Source organism: Denticeps clupeoides, chromosome 14, assembly GCF_900700375.1.
Source record: "Denticeps clupeoides chromosome 14, fDenClu1.1, whole genome shotgun sequence".
NCBI classification, from domain to species: domain Eukaryota; kingdom Metazoa; phylum Chordata; class Actinopteri; order Clupeiformes; family Denticipitidae; genus Denticeps; species Denticeps clupeoides.
Window position 1 is genome coordinate 13,403,300 of NC_041720.1, and position 21,761 is coordinate 13,425,060.

General features: G+C 44.4%; 2 protein-coding genes across 6 annotated transcripts in view; both read right to left on the reverse strand.

The window, feature by feature from the left end:
* yy1b (YY1 transcription factor b) overlaps window positions 1-3,976 on the reverse strand; it is a 33,163-nt gene extending 29,187 nt beyond the window's left edge. The window contains exons 1-2 of the mRNA XM_029002200.1: window positions 3,965-3,976; window positions 1,673-1,677 (exon numbers count right to left, since the gene is read on the reverse strand). The gene's annotated coding sequence lies outside the window, so the exon portion shown is untranslated. The remainder of the gene's footprint in view (window positions 1-1,672; window positions 1,678-3,964) is intronic.
* The window catches only part of evlb (Enah/Vasp-like b), a 34,780-nt gene extending 14,337 nt beyond the window's left edge, over window positions 1-20,443 (reverse strand). For 2 of the 5 annotated variants that reach the window (XM_029002196.1, XM_029002193.1), the window contains exons 1-2: window positions 15,661-15,676; window positions 11,285-11,426 (exon numbers count right to left, since the gene is read on the reverse strand). In XM_029002196.1, the coding sequence (XP_028858029.1) occupies window positions 11,285-11,370 (86 nt within the window). In that variant the 5' untranslated portion in view covers window positions 11,371-11,426; window positions 15,661-15,676. Of the gene's footprint in view, window positions 1-10,087; window positions 10,545-11,284; window positions 11,427-15,660; window positions 15,856-19,989 lie in introns of those variants that run through there. The other 3 variants (XM_029002195.1, XM_029002194.1, XM_029002197.1) reach the window with 3 other exon arrangements.
* Window positions 20,444-21,761: the final 1,318 nt, after the last annotated feature.

Genomic DNA, 21,761 nt, shown 5'->3' on the forward strand with positions numbered 1-21,761 from the left:
TTTAGCGCTTTTTCTCAACAGTTTGAACATATAACTTTCAAGATTTAAAGAATTTACTATTCTAGTGCAAAGTGATGCAGTGCGGTATTTAGAATATGGATTCCAAGTTGTGCAGTGAGGGTTTAAAGTGACATTGTGAAGTCCAAAGTCAAGAGTCCAGTAGGTGATTGTTGTTAATGGTAATGTACAGTAGGTACGTTTCCAGACCCCCTTAAATCTTTCCCTCATTAATGTACACACAGCACCCCATATTGACAGAAAAACACATAATTGTTGACATTTTTGCAGATTTATTAGCAAAAAGAAAAACTGAAAGTATTCAGACCCTTTGCTATTGAACTCAGGCGATGTCCTTTTCTTCTGATCGTCCTTGAGATGGTTCTACACCTTCATTTGAGTCCAGCTCTGTTTTATTATACTGATTGGACTTTATTAGGGAAGCCACACCTCTGTCTATATAAGACCTTACAGCTCACAATGCATGTCAGAGCAAGCGAGAATCATGAGGTCAAAGGAACTGCCTGCAGAGCTCAGAGACAGAGTTGTGGCAAGGCACAGATCTGGCCGAGGTTACAAAAAAATTCGGCTGCACTTAAGGTTCCTAAGAGCACAGTGGCCTCCTTAAATGCAAGACGCTTGGGACAAATAGCAAGGTTCGGCAAACTGAGCTATCGGGGGAGAAGGACCTTGGTGAGAGAAAGATCACTATGGATGATCTTCAGAGATGCAGTCGGGAGATGGGCAAAAATTGTAGAAAGTCAACTATCACTGCAGTCCTCCACCAGTTTGGTCAATAGAACTTTTTGGCCTTAACTCAAAGCGGTATGTGTGGAGAAAACCAGGTACTGCTCATCACCTGTCCAATACAGTCCCAACAGTGAAGCATAGTGGTGGCAGCATCATGCTGTGGGGAGTTTTGCAGCTTCATGGACAGGACAACTGGTTGCAATTGAGGGAAAGATGAATGCGGCCAAGTACAGGGATATCCTGGACGAAAACCTTCTCCAGAGTGCTCAGGACCTCAGACTGGGCAGAAGGTTTCCCATCCAACATGACAATGACCCTAAGCACACAGTAAACTCCATGACTCAAGCATGTCTTCTGGGCTCCACTGAAAATAAATGCATTAAAACAAAATAAGGTTAGCATATCATTTTTGTTTACACTCTTTCATTTGTGAATATTTGGAGGATGCGTTCGGTCATTAAAATACAGTCCATAAAGTATGCTTCATCTAGTTATATTGAATATACCTATTTAAAAAATATTTAATAATTGTCTGACAAGGACAGTTCTGATGACTTCGTACATCAGTGTCATTATCTAAAATGTCTCCACTAATATTGTGTCCCTAAATAACTACATAAAATGGCAACTACAGACAACCGTTCCTTCCACTACCCAGAGCCTTCAGCCTGTCACACTGTAAAAAATTAACTAACTCTCTTGGACACATAAATAAACCAAATAGTACTTCTGAATGCACCTTTGCGGAACAAATGCAGATAGCGAGAAAAGGGAAACAGAAAGAAAAATGCTTCCTAGGGGCCTGTATTTTTGTAACACATCACAGAATTCCATCCACAAGAACCTTGTGGTCATGACGTTTGCCTCTTCCTCAAGAGAGAAACATAAATTTGTCTTAAACTTTTAATCACCAGCCATGACCGCCACACACTTCTCAGCTGTTCATTCCCTTCTTTTTAACTAATGTGTAACATGATCTTAAAAGGGTAGCCTGAAGAATCCAAACCCATTTAAGGCAACTCTTAACTGTTTACTCTGTATACACTATGCACTTTTGTCCATATTAAAGAAGAGACGTTTATGCTTCATAGGTTTTAATGTCTGGAGATTTCATGATAATTGGATCTGTGGAGAACAGGGCAGAAGTGGCACCGGCCTTATATAAAAATGGTGATCACAACTAGTTAATCTGGAGCATAATCCATCGTCGGATTCATGCATTTATGGAATTGGGTTAGTATTTCAGAAATGCATGACTGTTAATTCATATAAAAAAAGTATTATGGTGCATCATCGTATTCTTATTACTATATAGATTTTGCCTTTCACAATCACTCATCATACCATTGGATACATGTATTACTGCTATTATGTACAGCTACTGCTACAACATTGTATTATTACAATGTAACGGTATCGTTCAAATCTTTGTTCATCTCATTCATCTAAATCAATTTTACTCTGAGGATTCGTTTGTCCAGTGTGTGTGTGTGTGTGTGTGTGTGTGTCCCACAGTGCTTTGCAGTGTGCAGCAGCCAGAGAGCAGCCAGCAGGCAATCTGTCAGTCCCTCTGAAGATCAGAGTAGGCGTTAGCGTAGCCGCTTGCCTGTGCAGCTCATGGATAATTCATCTGTGCGGATGCTAATGTCAGCGCACGCATACACCTCTTCCTCATTCTTCGTCTTCTTTCACTTTCACCAATTTTACCTGCATACCTCTGTTCTGCCACGTCTCTAAAAAAATGAAAAATCAGCATGTGTGTCAGCATCAGTCCTCTGTGTGTCAACTGCAGTCATGCTGTATTACTGAGAGGTTAATTTACAAGACATTTTTGGTTCAATTTCAGATAATAAAGAAGAGTGAAGGAGCTTTGACGCTACAAATATAAACCCTATGTAAGCCCTCATTTTTGTTTCAGGGTTTTAGTTTTGCCTCGACTTTTCCTTCAGCTATGGACCGGTCTGTCACATTTACTCTTCCTCTCTACCTCCCTGTAGCCTGATTCACACTGGCACTTCATCCCTCCTGCTCCTGCACTACTGGGCCAGGCTCCATGCAGTATCAGGCAGCAGATCCTGGGGGCGCACTTGCAGGGGCTGAACAGACAGGTGTGACTGGAGGTGAGCAGCCATGGACGAAGAGCGATGCAACGTCCGGATGTCTTCTTCGCAGCAGGAGATAAATATGGTTTGGATAGAAGAGAAGATAGTTCTGCCGTAAAGCAGCATGTGTCGGGGGCCAGAGGCTGAAGAGGAGTCAAACAGAAATGGTCAGTACCAGGAGGGTCATCAGAGGAGAAGGCTGAAGCAACGTCATGGATGGAGCGGGGGTCAAGGGCCATCAGGTTCGAACAGCAGCAGGCGAGGATTATCCAGAAATCGAGGTCAGAGTCAAACGTCAGCAAGGAAGAAATCAGATCAGGTGAGGCTTACAGCCACGTAATAAAAATCGACAATGAGTTTGGAAGGTTTGTGGTGCTTTAATCCTGGTTGTTGACCTTTGGGTGGATTACTTCCGGGTCGATGTGTGCGAGTGCGCCCCCCTGTGGATCCTGGGTTGGAGCTGCAGCCGTGACATGATCTCTGGATGCAAAACCCCTGTACCCCTTTCCATACATGTTGTACAAAAAGTATATCTGTGAATGACTTTAATTAACCGATTCTGCCGTTCATTACTAAAAAACAGAATGAATGAATGAATGAAAACAGAAGCTTCCCGGGCACTTCAGATTACCCACGCGTCTGAGAACACCCTGGAAGCTGCATCACAGCATCAGCTGACAGAGCATGGTTTAGGGCCAGAGCTAAGGTAACGTCCTGGCAGATTCAGAAACACACAACTGGGTAAACCGTCAGCTTGCAGGGAACAGAGAGTGTGAAATTCCAGGCATTTTCAAGAATTTTGCATTTACTCTTCTTTAATTAAAACAATCTTCTTCATCATATTCAGAAATAAAGGTTTGTCGCTTCAACAAAAATAGTTGGCATAATGATAAATATCAATATAATTTTTTTGTGTACTAGTACCCTATAATAACCGGAACAATGTAGAATAGCTATTGAAGGGTTCTGTGTCCAGTCATGACTATAACTATTTCTGTTTACATCTATACAGTGCATCTGGAAAGTATTCACAGCGCATCACTTTTCCCACATTCTGTTATGTTACAGCCTTATTCCAATATGGATTAAATGCATTTTTTCCCTCAGAATTCTACACACAACACCCCATAATGAAAGTGAAAAAATGTTTACTTGAGGTTTTGGCATCACGTGTACAGACGTATAATAATGATACTAACCCCACCTTCTGGGGATTAAGGCATTAAGAGGCCTGGTCTCCCATTTTTAGACAGCATACAGTCATAACCATTTATGATCATAGTATTTATAGTGGCCATACTACTTTGTCAGCAGACACACATAGCCAACCTCACCGTGAACCAGTTGTGCACAAATCCCTGAAGAGCAAAGTCAAAACAGAATGGGTTGCTTACATCAGATTAGTTTCATTTTAAAAGATCTGTAATCTGCCAGTAGTAACATGTCACACTCACATGTCCCTGCGATAGTCAAGCTTCCACGGCTTATCAGTGCTGTGCTCGCAGAGAGTTAATATATCGTGAATATATACACAGTTCTCAAACTGGCATTAAGCGCAGCGCTATGCCCTAAGCATGGGAACGTTTGCTGGTATAAAGTCCTCAGGATTCATATAAAAATATGACATTTACTGCCTTTAACCAGACATCCTTTTTCCGGAGTGATTTACAATCAGTAGTTACAGGGACAGACCCCACGGAGACACAAGGGACACAAATGGGGTTTGAACCAGACTAGGGTACTACCATAAAAACACCTGTCTTTTTATGGTAGTAGATCTGTCTCTTGAAGAAGAGAAACTAACTAGCCTAAACTAACATTCTGAATGACTTGAACCCACCCCTCCGCAGTAGGTCACCAAAATCATTAGAGATCATGTTTCTTTCTTGTTTCACCTATGAAGGCCTCATTTTTGAGTCAGTCACCTGGCCCTGCCTTTTGAGAAGCGTACCCATGAGCAGACAGGTACCCATCCCATGGTACACCACACACTAGTCCTCACACAGCCAGCCAAATATCTTCAAGGGTCCCTTGCACAGCTCAAACAAGACCCCAAAGGTCTAGCACATACAAATGTAGGGACACCACTCGATAACATGCTTAAATATACAATGTTCTGTTTTGGGGTTTATGTGGTGGTGTGGCAGTTAGTGACCTGGCCTCGCGGCCCCAAATCCCTACTTGGACCTTGTGTGTGTGGAGCCCTCTGCTCTCCCCGAGTTGGCACGGTTTAGCCCATGTTCTCCGGTTTCCTGCCCTGTCCAATGCCATGTACGTTAGGTGGTTTGACGACTTGTCCGTAGGTGTGAGTGAATGGTGTATTTGAGTGTGAGCACCCTATGGAGGGCCCCGCCCTGCTCTGGATGGGCTCCAGCAGCCACTACCCTGAGTAGGACTAAGCGTTTATGGGAAGTGAGAGTTCTGTATTGTGATATGTATAGCATCAGGAAGTAGCTGCCAGCACCCAGCAGCACTGCTGGCACTCACTCGGAGATATTCGGCTCGGTCAAGGACACCGCTGGGAGAAAGCGTGCCGAGAGGAAAGTGCATTTATCATGCGAATTAACTGAGCATGACTCGTTCAAATGTAGGTGTCATCTGCATTCCGGTTCACTGCTTTGATTTAATAAGCGAACATCTATACTTTATAATAACTCAGAACTTTCCATTTCAAGTCAAAGGGCCTTTTCTTCAAACTGCTGGTGAAAACCTTCCCATGCCTTCGCTCCTACTGTATAAATTAAGAGCTTCAGATCTATATTTAGAGTCCAGAGTTAGAGCACACACACACACACACACACACACACTCAAAGACCACTGAAGAGTACACATAGACCTACAAAATCACTAAACATGGAAAGGTCCAGTGGGAATGAAGTCATGTCCCTGAACAGGTTGAGAAGGATTATTTTGGTCAGAGTGGCACACACGTGCACCTGGGACACGTCCACTAGCACAGAATAATGTCCTCATTTCTGACAACGCGATTCCACTAAGACATGAAATGACTCAGCAAATCCAATGCAGGCTTCCTGTATGCTGATGCATTTCATTTAATTTCATCTCGTGTTCAGAGGAAATGCAGGAACGCTTCATCCACTAAGTAGGTGCTGTGGTATCTATTTCTTTTACCAAATTCTGTCTTCAAAGGGTTGCTGCGGTAAAAAAAAAAAGGAAGCGAGAGCGAACAGCTGCCAGCCTGCGAGGCTGAGCCAGGCATTTAATTTATGTCGTTTTTTTTTTTATATAAAACTTATATTTAAATTATGTTGAATAAGCACAAACAACTAAATATTCAGAGTCGTGATTTTTACATCATATGCTGCACATACATTAGTAGACATTACGAGACTGCATGTCACTATTTGCATGAGATTAAAATATCAAACACATAATGGCAAGACCATTAAAAGACAGGCATAAAACATTCCATGAAAACACTGATGGTTTTATTTCTACCAGGTGAAATTTGTGAGTTTGAGGTTTAAAAGAAGCTTTTCAGATCTCTAAACATAAAATCTTATTTTGCCAATGAGCAAATCACCGTCCCTACACACTGCTCAGCAATGGTGATGGTTAAAAGCAGAGGACACATTTCATTGTGTCACCGTGTGCTGTGCTGCAGTGTTTCACAATGACAATCACTTCACTTAAAATTATTAATAAAATGAAACAAATAAACAATATTTACGCCCTTATCCAGAGCGCCTTACAATAAAGTAGTTACAGGGACAGTCCCCCCAGAGACAATCTAACAAACCTTACACAATGTGTTCCTGTACTGTTTTTTTTTTCATGACAAACCTTTTATTCAGTAAAATTTCACCTCCTCTAAAGGCTTAATTCTAACAAATGTATAATGATTTTGTGACTGTCACTGGTGGAACAAAGACTGTGATTCTTCCCTTTTTTAATCCGTCTGTTACAAATGAATTTTTGTGACTTCCAGTGTCAGTGAAGTTCGGCACATCTGTCATAGGCTTGTGCCCCTGGACCAACATTAAGCCTGCAGTAATACAGCAGGTCAGTAAACACACACTCTCCCTGTCTTAAGGGGGGAAATCCTCCAGGCAGTTCCCTCACTAAATGCCAGTGACTTAATTGGCCCTGCAGCACTCAGCATACGGCAACGTAAGGAGCGCAGATGAGGCTGGGAGAGGTTTCGTTTGAATATAACACATTCAGGGGCCAAGAGAGCCTGAGCAGCCCCCTTGTGCACACTCAGTTCACTGCACAGCCCATCAAGACCACTAATCCGCCAGCCTGACAACTGGGGTGGAATATGTGCCTGGCATACAAAAATAAAATGCAACAGAGGAAAAATAATCTTTAAAAAGTGTAAGAGCTCTGTTAAATAAACTCTAACAATCATGCAGGGCACTAAAAGAAAATAATTAAATTAAAGTACTGGCCAAATATAAAAACAATATGACAGTGAAATGCAATTATCTGTATTTTAATGTCCCCTATTATTAAATATTTCTTTGCTTTCATGGTGGTGTTACTTGTGCCCTAATATTGTATCTGTCACGATGGCTGGACATAACGAGAAAGACGGACGCATATGCATGATGTCATGAAACAGGGGTTTAATACATGGTAGACAGGACAAGGGAAACATAACCAAACAATGACCCGACGGTGAACAGACACAAACAGGGCAGCTTTATACATCAGACACAGGTGAAAACAATCAGGAAACATTACACAAGACTAACATGAAACTCCGGTCCGAACTCCGGACCCGGAGTGGCCCCTGCCGGACCGGATTATGACAGTATCGGCCTTGGTGCAGAATTACAGCCACTTTGATCCAATCCCACAATGAGATTTCCCCAGGACAAGCAGTTTCAGCGTCTGTAGCTTTAAATGCTAAAGAGGAGGAGAGCGGCAGGACGAGGAGAGCGGCCTATAGAAGTTGGCATCATGTAGGCGTTTTTCCAGAGTGGTTCTTCACTGGTTCTTCAGCGTGTCATGTGACTGGATTAAAAAATACATTTGTGCACATTTTTACATCCAATCACCAAGCGACTGCAATGCATCACATGTTTGGAAGCCATGGCGGTCGGTGGAAATAATATTTAGGAGGAGGGGTGGGAAATGTTCTTGGTGGAAAAAGCATGAGAAACGGGAGGTAACCTTTCCTTTTGGAAAAAGGAAAGGTGAAGTGGAATGACCAAAGCACTCTTCATACACACATTGCCATTTCTAGCCACTGCAGCACCAGAGACAGGCCGGGGGAACTTGTATTTATGTTTCATAAACAAAATTCATAATAAAATTTCATAATAGGGGACCTTTAACATTATTATCTTTATGTATTGGTAGGGCTGCCAATTGATAAAAAAAATTAATTAATCACACATTTTGCAAAAAATGTATTGTGCATTGATTAATTCTTAAGACCCCCAAAATGTTTAATATTTAGCAGTTATGAAAGCAGTTTGAAACTGTCCCCATTGTCCAATTTAAAGTGGTGGACAGAAGCCAAGAGTGTGAAATGCTGCCCTGCTTTGAAAAGACTAAAATATTTAACTAGTTTGCAATTAATTTTTTTGGTTTATTACCTCACACGTGTTATTCAGTCCTTTGTCTACAGTTTTGTTCTATAACATAAAAAAATGCATCACCCATAAATTAGCAGTTGTGTTCAAACCTGGTAGTTTATATATAAAGCGTCTGGGTGTCTGAAATATTCACAACCAGGCAATTATGTAATAATTGTGACTGGCCTATATATATTCTTGCATGATTGCTGAGCCTTTATACTGACCGCAAGCGAGTGGGGCAGTGATGGCCCAGCAGGTAAGATAACAGACCCATAACTGGAGATTGCTGGTTCAAATCCAGAACCGCCAAGGTGCCACTGAGCAAAGCACCGTCCCCACACACTGCTCCCCGGGCGCCTGTCATGGCTGCCCGCTGCTCACCAAGGGTGATGGGTTAAATTCAGGACACATTTTGTTGTGCGGCACCATCTTCTGTGCTGCAGGGTTTCACAATGACAATCACTTCACTTTCCCTCTTTTTAAAGTGAGTGCAAGGCGCAGTACTGCGAGAAAAGCTCTGTGTCGAATGGGGCCCAGACAGAGCTGCACTGCACCACTTCTTCCCAATTTTATTAAATCTTCTGGGAGTTTGGCCATCTTTGCATGACCAGATGAGAACACCGCCAGCTTCTTACCAAGGATTAATATATTAATACTTGACAGAAAGATCGTGTCCCCAAAGGAACAAAACATAATAAGTAAATCAAATCTAAAATAAATTAATCTGCATTCTGCATGAAGGGTTACATAAGCAACAGAGTGACTGCTCTGGAGAAGAGGATGGCTTCTGTTGGTACCATTTTCCTGACATTCAAATTAAATTTATTCTACTCTGCTCCTCAGTACAGTTGGAACAAATAAAAGATGATACAGCTTTGTGTGCTGCGTCCTACTTCTTATCGATATACTAATATCCAGAAGTGCAACACTGAAATCTTTTTTATACACGTCATGTTTGTGTCCTGAGATGTACATCACAGAATCTTCAATCACAAATCACAGAATTGTGATCACAGTATTGTGTCCAACATTTAATCTTTGTGATTCCTGCTCGCAGGGTAATTATAATCAGTAATGTTTCATATTACAGTAAAATACAGCAGTTATGGAGGCCTTGGGGCAATTTAAAAGCCTATTCTAGTGGGTAAATATTTACACACACAATGTGTGACACAAAATTAGTGTAGCTGTAATGCTGGGAAAGAGATTATTGGCTCAGGGAAAAGATATACTCAGAAAATCCTCTTTTGTCTATTTAATACAAATAGTAAATGGGAGGGGGGGGTCATTATGGGATGGGGCTTTCTCCCCAGGGTCTTGCATCGGTTACCTGTAACCACGGGTTACCAAGAGTCACCATAATGACATTCATATGCTATCCATGGCTGATAAATCCAACCGAGAGCAATTTGCTGGAGTGTTTTTTAACCCCCCGCCCCCCGCACCTGCTGGACACAACCTCCATTTTCATTAACTGTATTTTGTTTAAAACCCCCTCTCAGCGCTTTTCAGCATGAAATATGGGCAGCAGGGCGGTCGCAGTCTGATTCGAAGCCGCTGACATTTCGTCATTTCATTACTTTCACTAAGCCACTTGTGTTAATAACAATGCTACTGTGAAAATGCGTGCAATTTGAGAGAATGGACAAAGCGCTACGTACAAGGCATTTTATTAAAGGCTATACTTACTCTCGGTGTGTCCCCCCCCGCAATCCCAGTGCGTTCCCTTGGCATCGTCGTCATGGCATCCTGTCTGCATGCATTCTGGGATGCCAGGGACCCTCCATATCTCTATGGCGACCTGCCAGCAACACTGCTTTATGCTGCGGCACAAAGGATTTCCTGTAGCTGGTTCAACTAACTCATACAATGCCTCGGCAAGTCAAATTTGTTGCTGGAAAGCGGCGAGCAGAAGAATGATTTCGTCCGTTCCCCCTTCGCTTTCCCTCCCGGTGTACTAATAACCTCATTATCGATTGCGCTCGCATGAAAGCGTGTCTGCTCCGCCGCTGATCTGCGTTAGGTTCTCTTTCGCAGAGCGATGTGTAAATTCTACAAAGGAGACATACCTACCAAATGCATTACGAGGAAAAAACCCTCGTTCTGCTAAAGAACCAAAAAAGAATGTAAAGGACAAAGAAGTATGATCAGGTCACAATGCAGTGCATTACCACTCAAAGTGAATGTTTTTTTTTTTAAAAGCATATTATAATATATATATATAACAAGACATCCTTCCCCAGAAAACAGCGGAGTCCTGGCGCACAGGAGCAGATTTAAAGGTGGTAACACTAGCCGTCCAGCGGCCGTCCAGTCCAAGTCAAACAGAAACCGAATAATTATCCGTCCCCGGATCAGCCGTCCAGCCTGGGACTTGGAGGAAAGGTCTGATCGACGCTTAGCCGTCACCGTATTAAAAAGCTGATTAAGACCAAAAATACAGCGCTGGACTTTAAATCTGCTCTAATCGCCTGGTTCAGGAGAAAAAGCGCCAGCAGAGGCGTGAGATTAGAGGGGAGAATGAAATCTGAAGTGGTGTGGAATCTTGGTGGCTTCAAAAATCTCTGGCTATAAGACGACCCAAACAAATTAAGCTGGATGCCCAATATCCTCAGAATGTGTCCTTTGATAGGATGACAGTGAGGCTTCAGGAACGATGGGGTCGTTCGGAGAAACCGGCGAGACGTATAGAACGGAATGGAAGCAAGGAGGACAAAAGAAGCATAGTGGCAACAACTCCACCACTGTCATCCCCCCACACTTGGCACAAACCAGCGGAAGCCGCCAACTGACCGCCCATCTCCTTTATTTCAGAGAAGGACGGTCAATTAACATTCCAGCCAGACCCTAAGCGTCCATCCGACACCCATGCAGAACGGAACCTACCTGGGTTTATACTCGGTGACCTGGGCACCGCCATCGCAGTAGATCTGCGGGAAGTAGAACCGATGTGACTGCAGGTTAATATCCATGTTCCCAGGTCATAGCAGGAAGGAACAGGTGCTTCTCTTTGGTGGTACGTCCTTCTCTTCAAAAAAAAAAAATCATTCAAGTCTCCCCCCAAAACCGCGGAGCCTGCGATAACTAACAGTGCCAAGACCAAAGTGCTACTGGCATGTCAGCTCCGATAGCGAGCCGTTCAAGAAAGCAAACCGGACACCGAGACATTCCCAAGAGTCCCTCTCACGCACACTGCCTTGTCCCGACACACTACACTTTCCCTCTAAAAAAGACAGAGCTTGGAGGGACAAACGATGGAGCCAGGCGGGAGCTCGTCTTCATTGCGACAAAACAAAACGTTGCTTTTGTCACTAAGGATTCTCTCTGACTGCAGAGGAGATATGAGAGGCAGAGAGAATGAGAGAGAGAGAGAGAGAGAGAGAGCGCTGAATGAAATGATGCTGACAGTGAGGCGTCACCCTCCGACTGCCGAGTAGATTACCACACCCCCTCCCCCATCGTCCTATTCCTCCCTCCATCCCCCACCCCCTCCCAGCTGTGCCATGAACGATGAGCATCCCGCCAACACCCCCCCCCATTCGCTCTCCCCCACTCGCTCTCTCTCACGTAATGCAAAAGCCACCTGATTGGATGGAGCGAGCCAGTGTCGAAGACCCACCATGGGAGGGAGCAGTTGCAGGCGGTGCCCTGTAAATTCGTGTAGACAGTTACGGTCTTCTCCAGCCCCCCCCCCAACTGATCTGAGGCCAGTCGTAATTTGACATGGAGGGGAATGTAGCTGGGAGGGAGAACTGCGCGGAGAATTGGGCAGCATCACCGAATTTTTGATGGAAAAATTCACATGGTTGGAGGCCAAAATTTCCAAATATAAGACATGTTTAGGTTAGCATGACCTTTATTTCTTTTTACTTAATTGTGTTTATTTTATTGTCCAATCTTGTTTTAACCGGTTCTATAACAATTTAAAAAGAACGAACCAAAATTACAAATATTTCATTTTTAAACTTTCATTTTATTGCTGTTCTGCATGAAAGGCAGTATATTAACAAAGTTAGATTAATTGATTGATTGAAAAATATTACAGTACTAAGCCTGTAGCATGAGAATAACAATGAATCCTTTTTGCCATTTGTAAAAAAATATTGTCTCTCCACAAATGTTACAATTTAAGAGTCATGGTGATCCAAATTCAGTGCATTTTTATTCCACATTGAAGCAGACACCAGCACTGTCCCTAAAGCACTACAGATTTTTACCTACATTTTTCAATCAGCGATGCATTCAGCAACGTGCCCAGCACCCACATGAACCAGCATTTATTTATTTATTTGTTTATTTATTTACAGCATTTACCAGACGCCCGTATCCAGAGCGACTTACAATCAGTAGTTACAGGGACAGTCCCCCCCTGGAGACACTCAGGGTTAAGTGTCTTGCTCAGAGACACAATGTTAGTAAGTGGGATTTGAACCTGGGTCTTCTGGTTCATAGGCGAGTGTGTTACCCACCAGGCTACTACCACCCAAGCATCCGACCAGCATCCCCGTGTCATTGTGTTATTTTTATCACTTGGAATGACTGAAAAGCAAAGCACATTTTATCATCAGAAGACCATCTGTATAAAGTCGGCAGCTTTCCTTTTTTTTATATCATGCACCACCACAGGATAATGTGAACATGGCTCATAAAACATGGCTCAGTCAACACGTATCCTACAGAGGTCAAAGGTCTGGCGCACGGGCCTGTGGTATGTCACAGGTGGCAAGCGGAGCTGGTTTTCGGTATTATGTCCTTTTTGATTTCATTACCAGTCAAACCCAGAGGTGCTGATGCGTGGTTCCAGTGGGGCTGCGCAGTTTAAACTGCATAACGCTGTGCGGTATAAATCTGGCCAACGGGAGGGATTTTGATTATACGCTTATATGCCTGTGAACATGGGGCAGTGGTGGCCTAGCGTTAAGGAAGCGGCCCTGTAATCAGAAGGTTGCCGGTTCGAATCCCGATCCGCCAAGGTTCCCACTGAGCAAAGCACCGTCCCCACACACTGCTCCCTGGGCGCCTGTCATGGCTGCCCACTGCTCACTCAGGGTGATGGGTTAAATGCAGAGGACAAATTTCACTGTGTGCACCGTGTGCTGTGCTGCTGTGTATCACATGTGACAATCACTTCGCTTATAAAAAAAGAAAACTCAACGACTCGGCTCTGAACCTCAACCCAAGTTAGAGCGTTCCTGTCATTGCCTGTTCCCCTGTCCTGCTTCCCTGCCTTCCCATACATTGTCTCGTCTTTTTCGCGAGCGTGAAGTCGGCCTCAGCTGCAACGTCCATGGATGCTGACGCGAAAAAGACGAGACAAGGTCTCGGGGGGGTTCGTCAATTAATGCCGTGGAAGTTGACCTGCCTCCATGCGCCTCTCCACAACTGGGTTTTCGTCTCCGTGTACACGCGCTCGCTCCCCTGTCTCGCCTCGCGTTCGTGACGCTCTCCTTTTGTGTGCGTGTTGTGTTCCTCGTGTCGGATGTTATGCACGGAACTTCTCTCTGTAATACGTGCACGGTATTTCACTCCGGCCTGGTACGTGTGTATATCCTCTGCTTTGTTGTCACGTTTCCCAACCCCTAGACGGGGTCGTAAATTTACTTCACGAACCACAATATACCCCGGGGCAGTGGTGGCCTAGCGGTTAAGGAAGCGGCCCCGTAATCAGAAGGTTGCCGGTTCGAATCCCGAGCCGCCAAGGTGCCACTGAGGTGCCACTGAGCAAAGCACCGTCCCCACACACTGCTCCCCGGGCGCCTGTCATGGCTGCCCACTGCTCACTCAGGGTGATGGGTTAAATGCAGAGGACAAATTTCACTGTGTGCACCGTGTGCTGTGCTGCTGTGTATCACATGTGACAATCACTTCACTTTGTTGTTGTTTGTTGTTGTTGTTGTCTATGGCTAAATTCATATTGTAATATGGATTTTAGGCCGTATCGTAGAGCCCCAGGTTCCAGCTGCACCTATTGGAAAATGGAGGGCTCCTTCCTATTGGAAGGGGACACCTCCCATAGCATCCGTTGTACAGTCACTGCTGATGCGACATTCCGTGTCGTCGTGGAGAGGGGCATGCTGGGAACAGGAGAGAGCGAGGCGTGCAGGTGAAGACTAATTATACTTTCTCCTTCTATTTTTAGCGCAGAGGATAAATGGAGGCTGCAGACTGTCTGAGGCCATAAGCGTAAACGCGGACGCGATAGTGAGGGGGATGACGAGGCTGCAGCAGACAACAAAAGCCGGCGCAGGAGTCGCGGCGTTCGGTGGCGCACGCCCAGAAATGCTCGCCTTGAGCCGACGAGCAAACAACAAGACACGTCAGAGGCAGTGAGAGCGAAGGGCCAGATGCAGGCAGGCGGACAGACGGAGGACGGGGTATGGAGACGATGAGAAGCAGAGAACGCGGACGAGGGAGCGGGGAGCCCTTCCCCCCACCGGCAGCCCAACGGCTCTCCAGCAGGTTGCATCCTAATCCTTAAAGGGAAACACCTCCATTTACATGGAGGGCAGCCAGAAGACTTCTGGAATGGAAGCGGCGTTAACATGCGTCAGTACGGACGGATTTGCGTAAATGAAACAAGATGGATGGAGCCAGTAAAGGTGAAGGAGAGAATGATGGGAGTGGAAGTGGATCCCTGGCCAGGTTCAGCAGTCCACTCCAAGGTCAGACACCAGCCAGGCCCCAGAGGACCCGGTGACTGACAGCGGCATCGGCCAATCAGCAAACCCGGAGACCGCCCCCTGAATCAGGCCGCTGCCACCGTCAGACCTGTATCAACAGTCACGGGGGTGGGGCTGTCATGTCAGGCAGGATTAGTTCAAAAGCCAGTGGAGCACACACACACACACACACACACACACACATACGGAGAAGAGTGTAATAGAGACACGGCTCATTAGTGCAACAGACCAACTGCATCGACACGGCCTGAACACACCCATCCTCAGCACCAGCAGGAACCTCTGAAAGACAGTGGCTCACAAAGGGGTTACGCTGGGATTAGGCTTTAATGAACCAGGATTGGGCAGAAACTCCAGTGAGATGCTTCCTCCTCAACTCAAATGGAGACAAGAACTCACCATCAAGTGCAAAGCTTAATAAAGGCTATTAACACACACACACACACACACACACACACACACACACTCAGACTGATTGGAACACACTTCATGTGGCATGTGGTGTGACTATATCCAGCTCCTCTGAGTCAACGTGTCATTAGGCAGCGCTAATGACCCTAAGAACGAGAAGAGAAGACTTACCCATACTCGTCAAACGAGAACATGGCCTGGTGGTTACTGTGGGGGTAAAAGGGAGGAAAGGGAGGAAGTGGAGGAGGAGGCGAGAGTCGGGTGATGACGGGAGTTGGAAGGGGTTGAGGAGAATTGAGAGGATCTAGGGGATCTCGAGTTCCAAACACATCCGGTCGCTCCCGGGGACAGAGAGAGAGAGAGAGAGGGAGAGAGAGTGTGTAAGGGAAAGGTCACATGACTCCCCAAGTCGCATTGCTTTGGTCGATCAAGCTCATCCGCTAAAGGGATTGGACGGCCATGACATATGACAGCAGCACGGCATGCACACACTCCTCAAACGTCTCATATGTACACACACAACTCCTTGTGAGGTGACTGTAGCTTCCAAATTCGTAAAAATTTAAACAAGGCTTTTGAGGTCGGAGTCCTACTGATGGGAGTTCGGTTCTCATTTATCAGTCCGCATTTGAAGTGAAGCAGATGTCACTGTGAAACACGGCACATAGTGACACAATGAAATGTGTCCTCTGTATTTAAGCCATCGCCTTCAGTGAGCAGTTGGCATCCATGAAAAACGCTGTGTGTGGGATCAGTACCTTGATCAGTAGCACCTCATGAAGTGAAGTGATTGTCACTTGTGATTCACAGCAGCACAGTACACAGTGCTCACAGTGAAATTTGTCTTCTGCTTTTAACCCATCACCGAGTGGGCTGTGAGTGGGCAGCCATGACAGGCGCCCGGGGAGCAGTGTGTGGGGACAGTACCTTGATCAGTAGCACCTCAGTTGCACCTCGGCGGTTCGGGATTCAAACTGGCAACCTTCTGATTACGTGTCCGCTTCCTTACCCACTAGGCGCACAATTTGAACGCAGGGTTCCTATGGCAGAGACGAGCAATGGAACCAAGCGGCTACGGAGTACCATAAATGTATTTTATTCCATATCCAGATAGCCTGAGGTGCGAAGGTAAGGTCTTCAAACAGCAGGTTGACTTTCACCCATAGAGCTGTGATGGGCCTCTCTGGCACCTCCTACAGATGGAGGACCTTGGCTGCACGGACAGCTATATTATAAAGCTTTTGCTAATCAGAGTGCAAAAACAATATATTGGCACATTTCCTCAAGACACACAAGTGATCTAATTCTTCGGACTTCCGAATATGTCTGCATGGGATAATGATCATACAACGGAACCTGCCCTAAACATGGTCTAACATGTTAATACTATTTTAATTGCACAACAGTGACAAAAATGGACAAGGGCGAACTATAAATTGCAATTGTCTGTAGTTTATATTGGGAACTGGTGCCATTAGCTTCATTTAAAATTCAGAAATAAAAAGATAAAATAGGGGATCAAAAAAACTGTACACATGCCTGCCTAAACCCATTCTTGTCTAGTTCAAGGTCATAATGAGGCAGCAGCTCATCCCAGAACCCTATTGTCGCAAAGCAAAACAATCCATGCTCTCAGTAATAACTTTTATTGACTTTACTCTATCCAACATAGAGTATGTATTTGCACAGAGTATGTGAGGGATGTGCTCGCAGCACTGAAAAGCATCTAACAAAATGAATGCAAAGCAATTGTTCACTGTACATTATATTTTTTGTGCTTTCCCTTTGCACAGGATTCAGACAGAACTAGTTACAGGACAACCAACACTGTGGAAAAAATGCAAAAAAAAATGAGCCGCCCTGATTTCTTGCTCAACATAATCTGTGAAGGATTTCAACAATACATATGGACGTGGGAGGTGCCCATCTAGTTCCATTCACTCTGTGGCCACATACAGGAAACATGTGGGTCATGGACGTGAACTGTATAGCCGACAAATATCAATACACTTCCCAACAGATGAACTGAAGTTCACTAGGATCAATATAATGCCTTTTGTGTCCTCGTGTCTCGAATAAAACGTTCTACATGAAACTGTTGGGAGAATTGTACCTTAACATCAGTGAGGTGTTCATCAAGGTTTCATACAAACGTTACATGCATAATTAATAATTCATTAAGACAAAATATTTGTTTATAAGCATTCCTTTGATGTGTACATGTGACTCGGATTCTCAAAAGGCCAATTATAATGTCCAGTTCGCAATCTGCAAGCACCAAATAAAAAAATTAAAAAAAAAAAGTTCTTGGCCATCTTTTCTGACATGCCTTTCATCACAGACACGTGAGATATGGTCTACATCAGTGAACTGGGTCATCACAGAAGCCAAGCATGGGTAAACCGAAGGTCAGAGCTAAAACATCCTGGTAAAATGAGAAGCACTACAGCTTTGTCTGCCAAAAAAATCAGCCAATCGAAGGAGGCCATCTTGCAGCACTCCCTCGACAGCTCTCGTGCCATCACATGTACATGCCAACACACAATCGACAATGGGTAGAAAAGGCATTCCAGATTAATCTTAATCCCAGATTAACCACAGCATTCAAATACAATACACCAGAACACTCCTGAGCTCTGCAGCATGGAAGAGATGCTTTATAATATTTACAAAGAACTGGCAGACTGCGTTTGCAGATAATAGGTGGAGAAATTTGTCCATTTTCCTGTCCTTCCTCAAATCATGTTATTATTAAAGTGGATCAGTGATTGGGACCCCAGTTTCATCAGGTCATCCCTGCCGGTTTCATTCATCATGACCTTGCACCCAGGAAACAGTTTCACCACCAGCGGCCAAAGCATTTAGGATGAAGTAGATAAAACATAACAAACGTTTTCTCAAACATTACGGCATTTTATCAGATGCTCTTATCCAGAGTGATTTACAATCAGTAGTTAAGGGGACAGTCCCCCTGGAGTTAAGAATCTTGCTCAGGCATGCAATGGTAGTAAGTGGGGTTTGAACCTGGGACTTTGTGGTGGTCTGGTTCATATGCGAGTGTCTTGCCCACTAGACACCACCCTATAATTGGTTCTCCAAAGACAGAAGGCAACATGTCCTATCAAAGGCATGGAAGAGTCTATCTTTCCCACTGGCACATGACACTGGCACTAAAGACACTGGTTGAATGTAATCTGACGTTAACTGGGAATTAACAGCAAACCTTAAAAAAGATCTACTGTTAGGGATATTAAAAGAAACAGATCAGATTATTCATTCTGGGTCACGTTAGTTCACTGCTGGGCCTGGTTGCGGTGCTGGAACAACGGCGCTGGGCTTTGCACACCGACCGTATACTGTCAGTGCAGCGTGACTTTCATAAACTGCTGCGACATGCTGTAAGGACATTTTATCAATTATCTTATATCATGTATATATGCTATGCGTGTAATAATAATAATGCAGCATGCGGGGCAGTGGTGGCTTAGCAGCTAAGGAAGCGGACTCGTATCTCAAACCGCCAAGGTGCCACTGAGCAAAGCACCGTCCCCACGCACTGCTCCCGGGCGCCTGTCATGGCTGCCCACTGCTCACCAAGGGTGATGCTTAAATGCAGAGGACACGTTTTGTTGTGTGCACCAGTGTGCTGTGTATGTATCACAATGACCAAAATGATCACTTTCACTTTTAAATATGTTAAACTTTTGTGCCATATGTAGCACGTCTAACAGTGCATGCTAAATGTGCTGCTTGGCTCATTCCAAGTCATACTGGGCTGGATGATAAAGCCTGAAATTCAATGTAACTAAATGAATGTAAAAATTTTAAAACAGGACACATCGAGCCATTTTAGTCATGTGGTTAATAATAATCAAATTTAAATGCCGAAGAACATGTAATCCATAAAATGAAAACATGGACAACTGAAAAGGGCAAAGGGGAGAAATCTTTCATTTTAAAGTTATATTAATGGTATTTTAATATTGTTTGTCCTAAATTGTTTTTGATGTATATACCGTCCGTCTTGGTTTAATTGCGGTATTAATTAGCGGGGGGCTACGGCCACGGGTACGAGCGAATCGAGAGCGGCCACACACGCCCCACACGTGTAGTCTCGTTTCCATGACAACCGCTCCTCTCCGCGCTGGCCACGCCCTCGGTGACGCGTCCTTTATGCCCCCTTCTTCCTTTTGCCCCCACTACCATGCCCTTGCCCTCATCGTCTGGCATTATAAGCGCATTATTTTGTATATATATATATATATATACTTTTTTTTACCGCTTCGCATATATCCAGCCGCGTGTTTCCACAAAAAAAAAACACGCATTTAATTACAAAGCCGACTTTAGTGGGGCTTTATTATTATTACTATTTTTTTCTTCCTTTTTCACTCGACAGCGTTAATGGGATGCGGTCGGCTTATCTGACAGCATCCTCCGAAATCCAATAAAAGGGTGTAAATCGCACGCCGCATTCACACAGCGCATGCTTTTGCTTACCTCATCTTTCCCCTCGCTCCACCGCGGCGACAAAACGAAGAATTACGGCGACGGCGTGTCCGGCGTGTCCCCTTCCGACTTATTAAACGACACAACACCAAAAAAAACCCAAAAAAAAACAAGGTGCTGTATAAATATGAATTTGCAGTGGCGCCGTACGCCTGCGCTACAGTATGAAAGGCCGCCGGGGACGTGCGGATGCTGGAAGAATCAGGAGGATGCGACGAAACAGATTCCTCCTTATCGTTTTTTTTTTTTGCTTTTTTGTTGTTGCTTTTTTTTTTTTTTTTTTTTGGCTTTTTTTTTCACAACCGAATCTCTCTCCGGCCTCTTGTGCGCGCAGCCCGCGGTCTCCTCAGTCCCATTTCAGGCAGGCTTCCACCGCTGTCCCCCTGCAAACACCGGACGTCGTGGCTCCGTGCGCCTTCTGGGTTGCCATCTTTTCCAGCCTCCGCCGCTGGGAGCAGAGCGGCGTCTGCTGGAATATTCAGTGCCGAGTCACCGCGCCCCCGCTCCGCTGCCCTCAGCAAAAAAAAAAAAAAAAAAAAACCCTTTTAACCTGTCTACAGGTTCTAAAACACAACACAGAGTCGTACATTTACGGTAAAACATTTATACAACACTCCCTTCGGTGATAAATAATCACCGGTCAAATACCTGGCAACAGGTATTTATATATATAAATATAAAATGATGCCCTGAACCTGTGTCCACCCTTCAAATCGTGATTTGGTGTATGCGTGCTTTCTTCCATATATATATTTTTGTTTTATTCACAAGATGCGTTGGCTGTATTCCCGCACACGCAGGTGGGATTTAGGTCGATAAAAGCGACGTGACTGTAGTTCAACACAAAGAGTGTAGTTCTTACCGCCGCCGCAAGGTGGTGCTGTTGCCCGAAAAGAAGCATGCCGGACTTCAAACATCGGGCGTGTTCATTCGGGCACAACCGAACGAACTTTTAAAAAATAAGTTTACACCACTTTATTTTTTACACTTTTTACTCATTCGAGTTTTACACTTTTTACTCATACTCAACCTAACAAATTTGGAGCCCAAGGTAAGATTTTTGGAGGGGCCACTTTGCATCTCAGTAAATTCCACTGATAGTGTAGACTTTACCCACAAGAAACTGAATATCTTTGTCGTAGACATTATTTTATTTAATTAAACCAAATTTGAAATACAAAAAATATGAACTTAGGCTTCTTGACACATCAAAAAAAGGCCACCCCCCACGAGTAGCCGAAAAAGGCTAATTAGATGTAAGGCTCCTAAGTTTTGAAGACAGGTAAGAGTGACATTCCACTAAACACCACCACCACCACCACATTGTCAGGGGTCAAAAGCAGGGTGGTGGCGGTGGTGGTACGTTGCTAACCGTCGCACCAGTGTCTGGCCCAATCTTCCATGGACAAAAAGCCCACAAATTTCAAAAACAGAAATGAGCAGCATTGGGCAGAATGGGTCAATGAATAATAACACTATTGTTCGAAGTCGTTTATTTATTTTAGGGGTTGAAAACAGAAAGTCATTCATAAACTGTTTATAAGGTTTATTAAGTTTACAAATGATTAAAACTTCTACAGGTTTGGGGATTTAACGCAACTGAGTTTAAATGGTTAACATCGCTGTGAGGGGTGGATGAGCGGAATGAAACCATGCCCATCAGCTGTACAAACCATTTGCAAACAGGTACAACGTAAAATGTTTTAATGGTCTGATTTAATTAGACATTATTGTCATGTCACTTTGGGTGAATGCAACGCAGC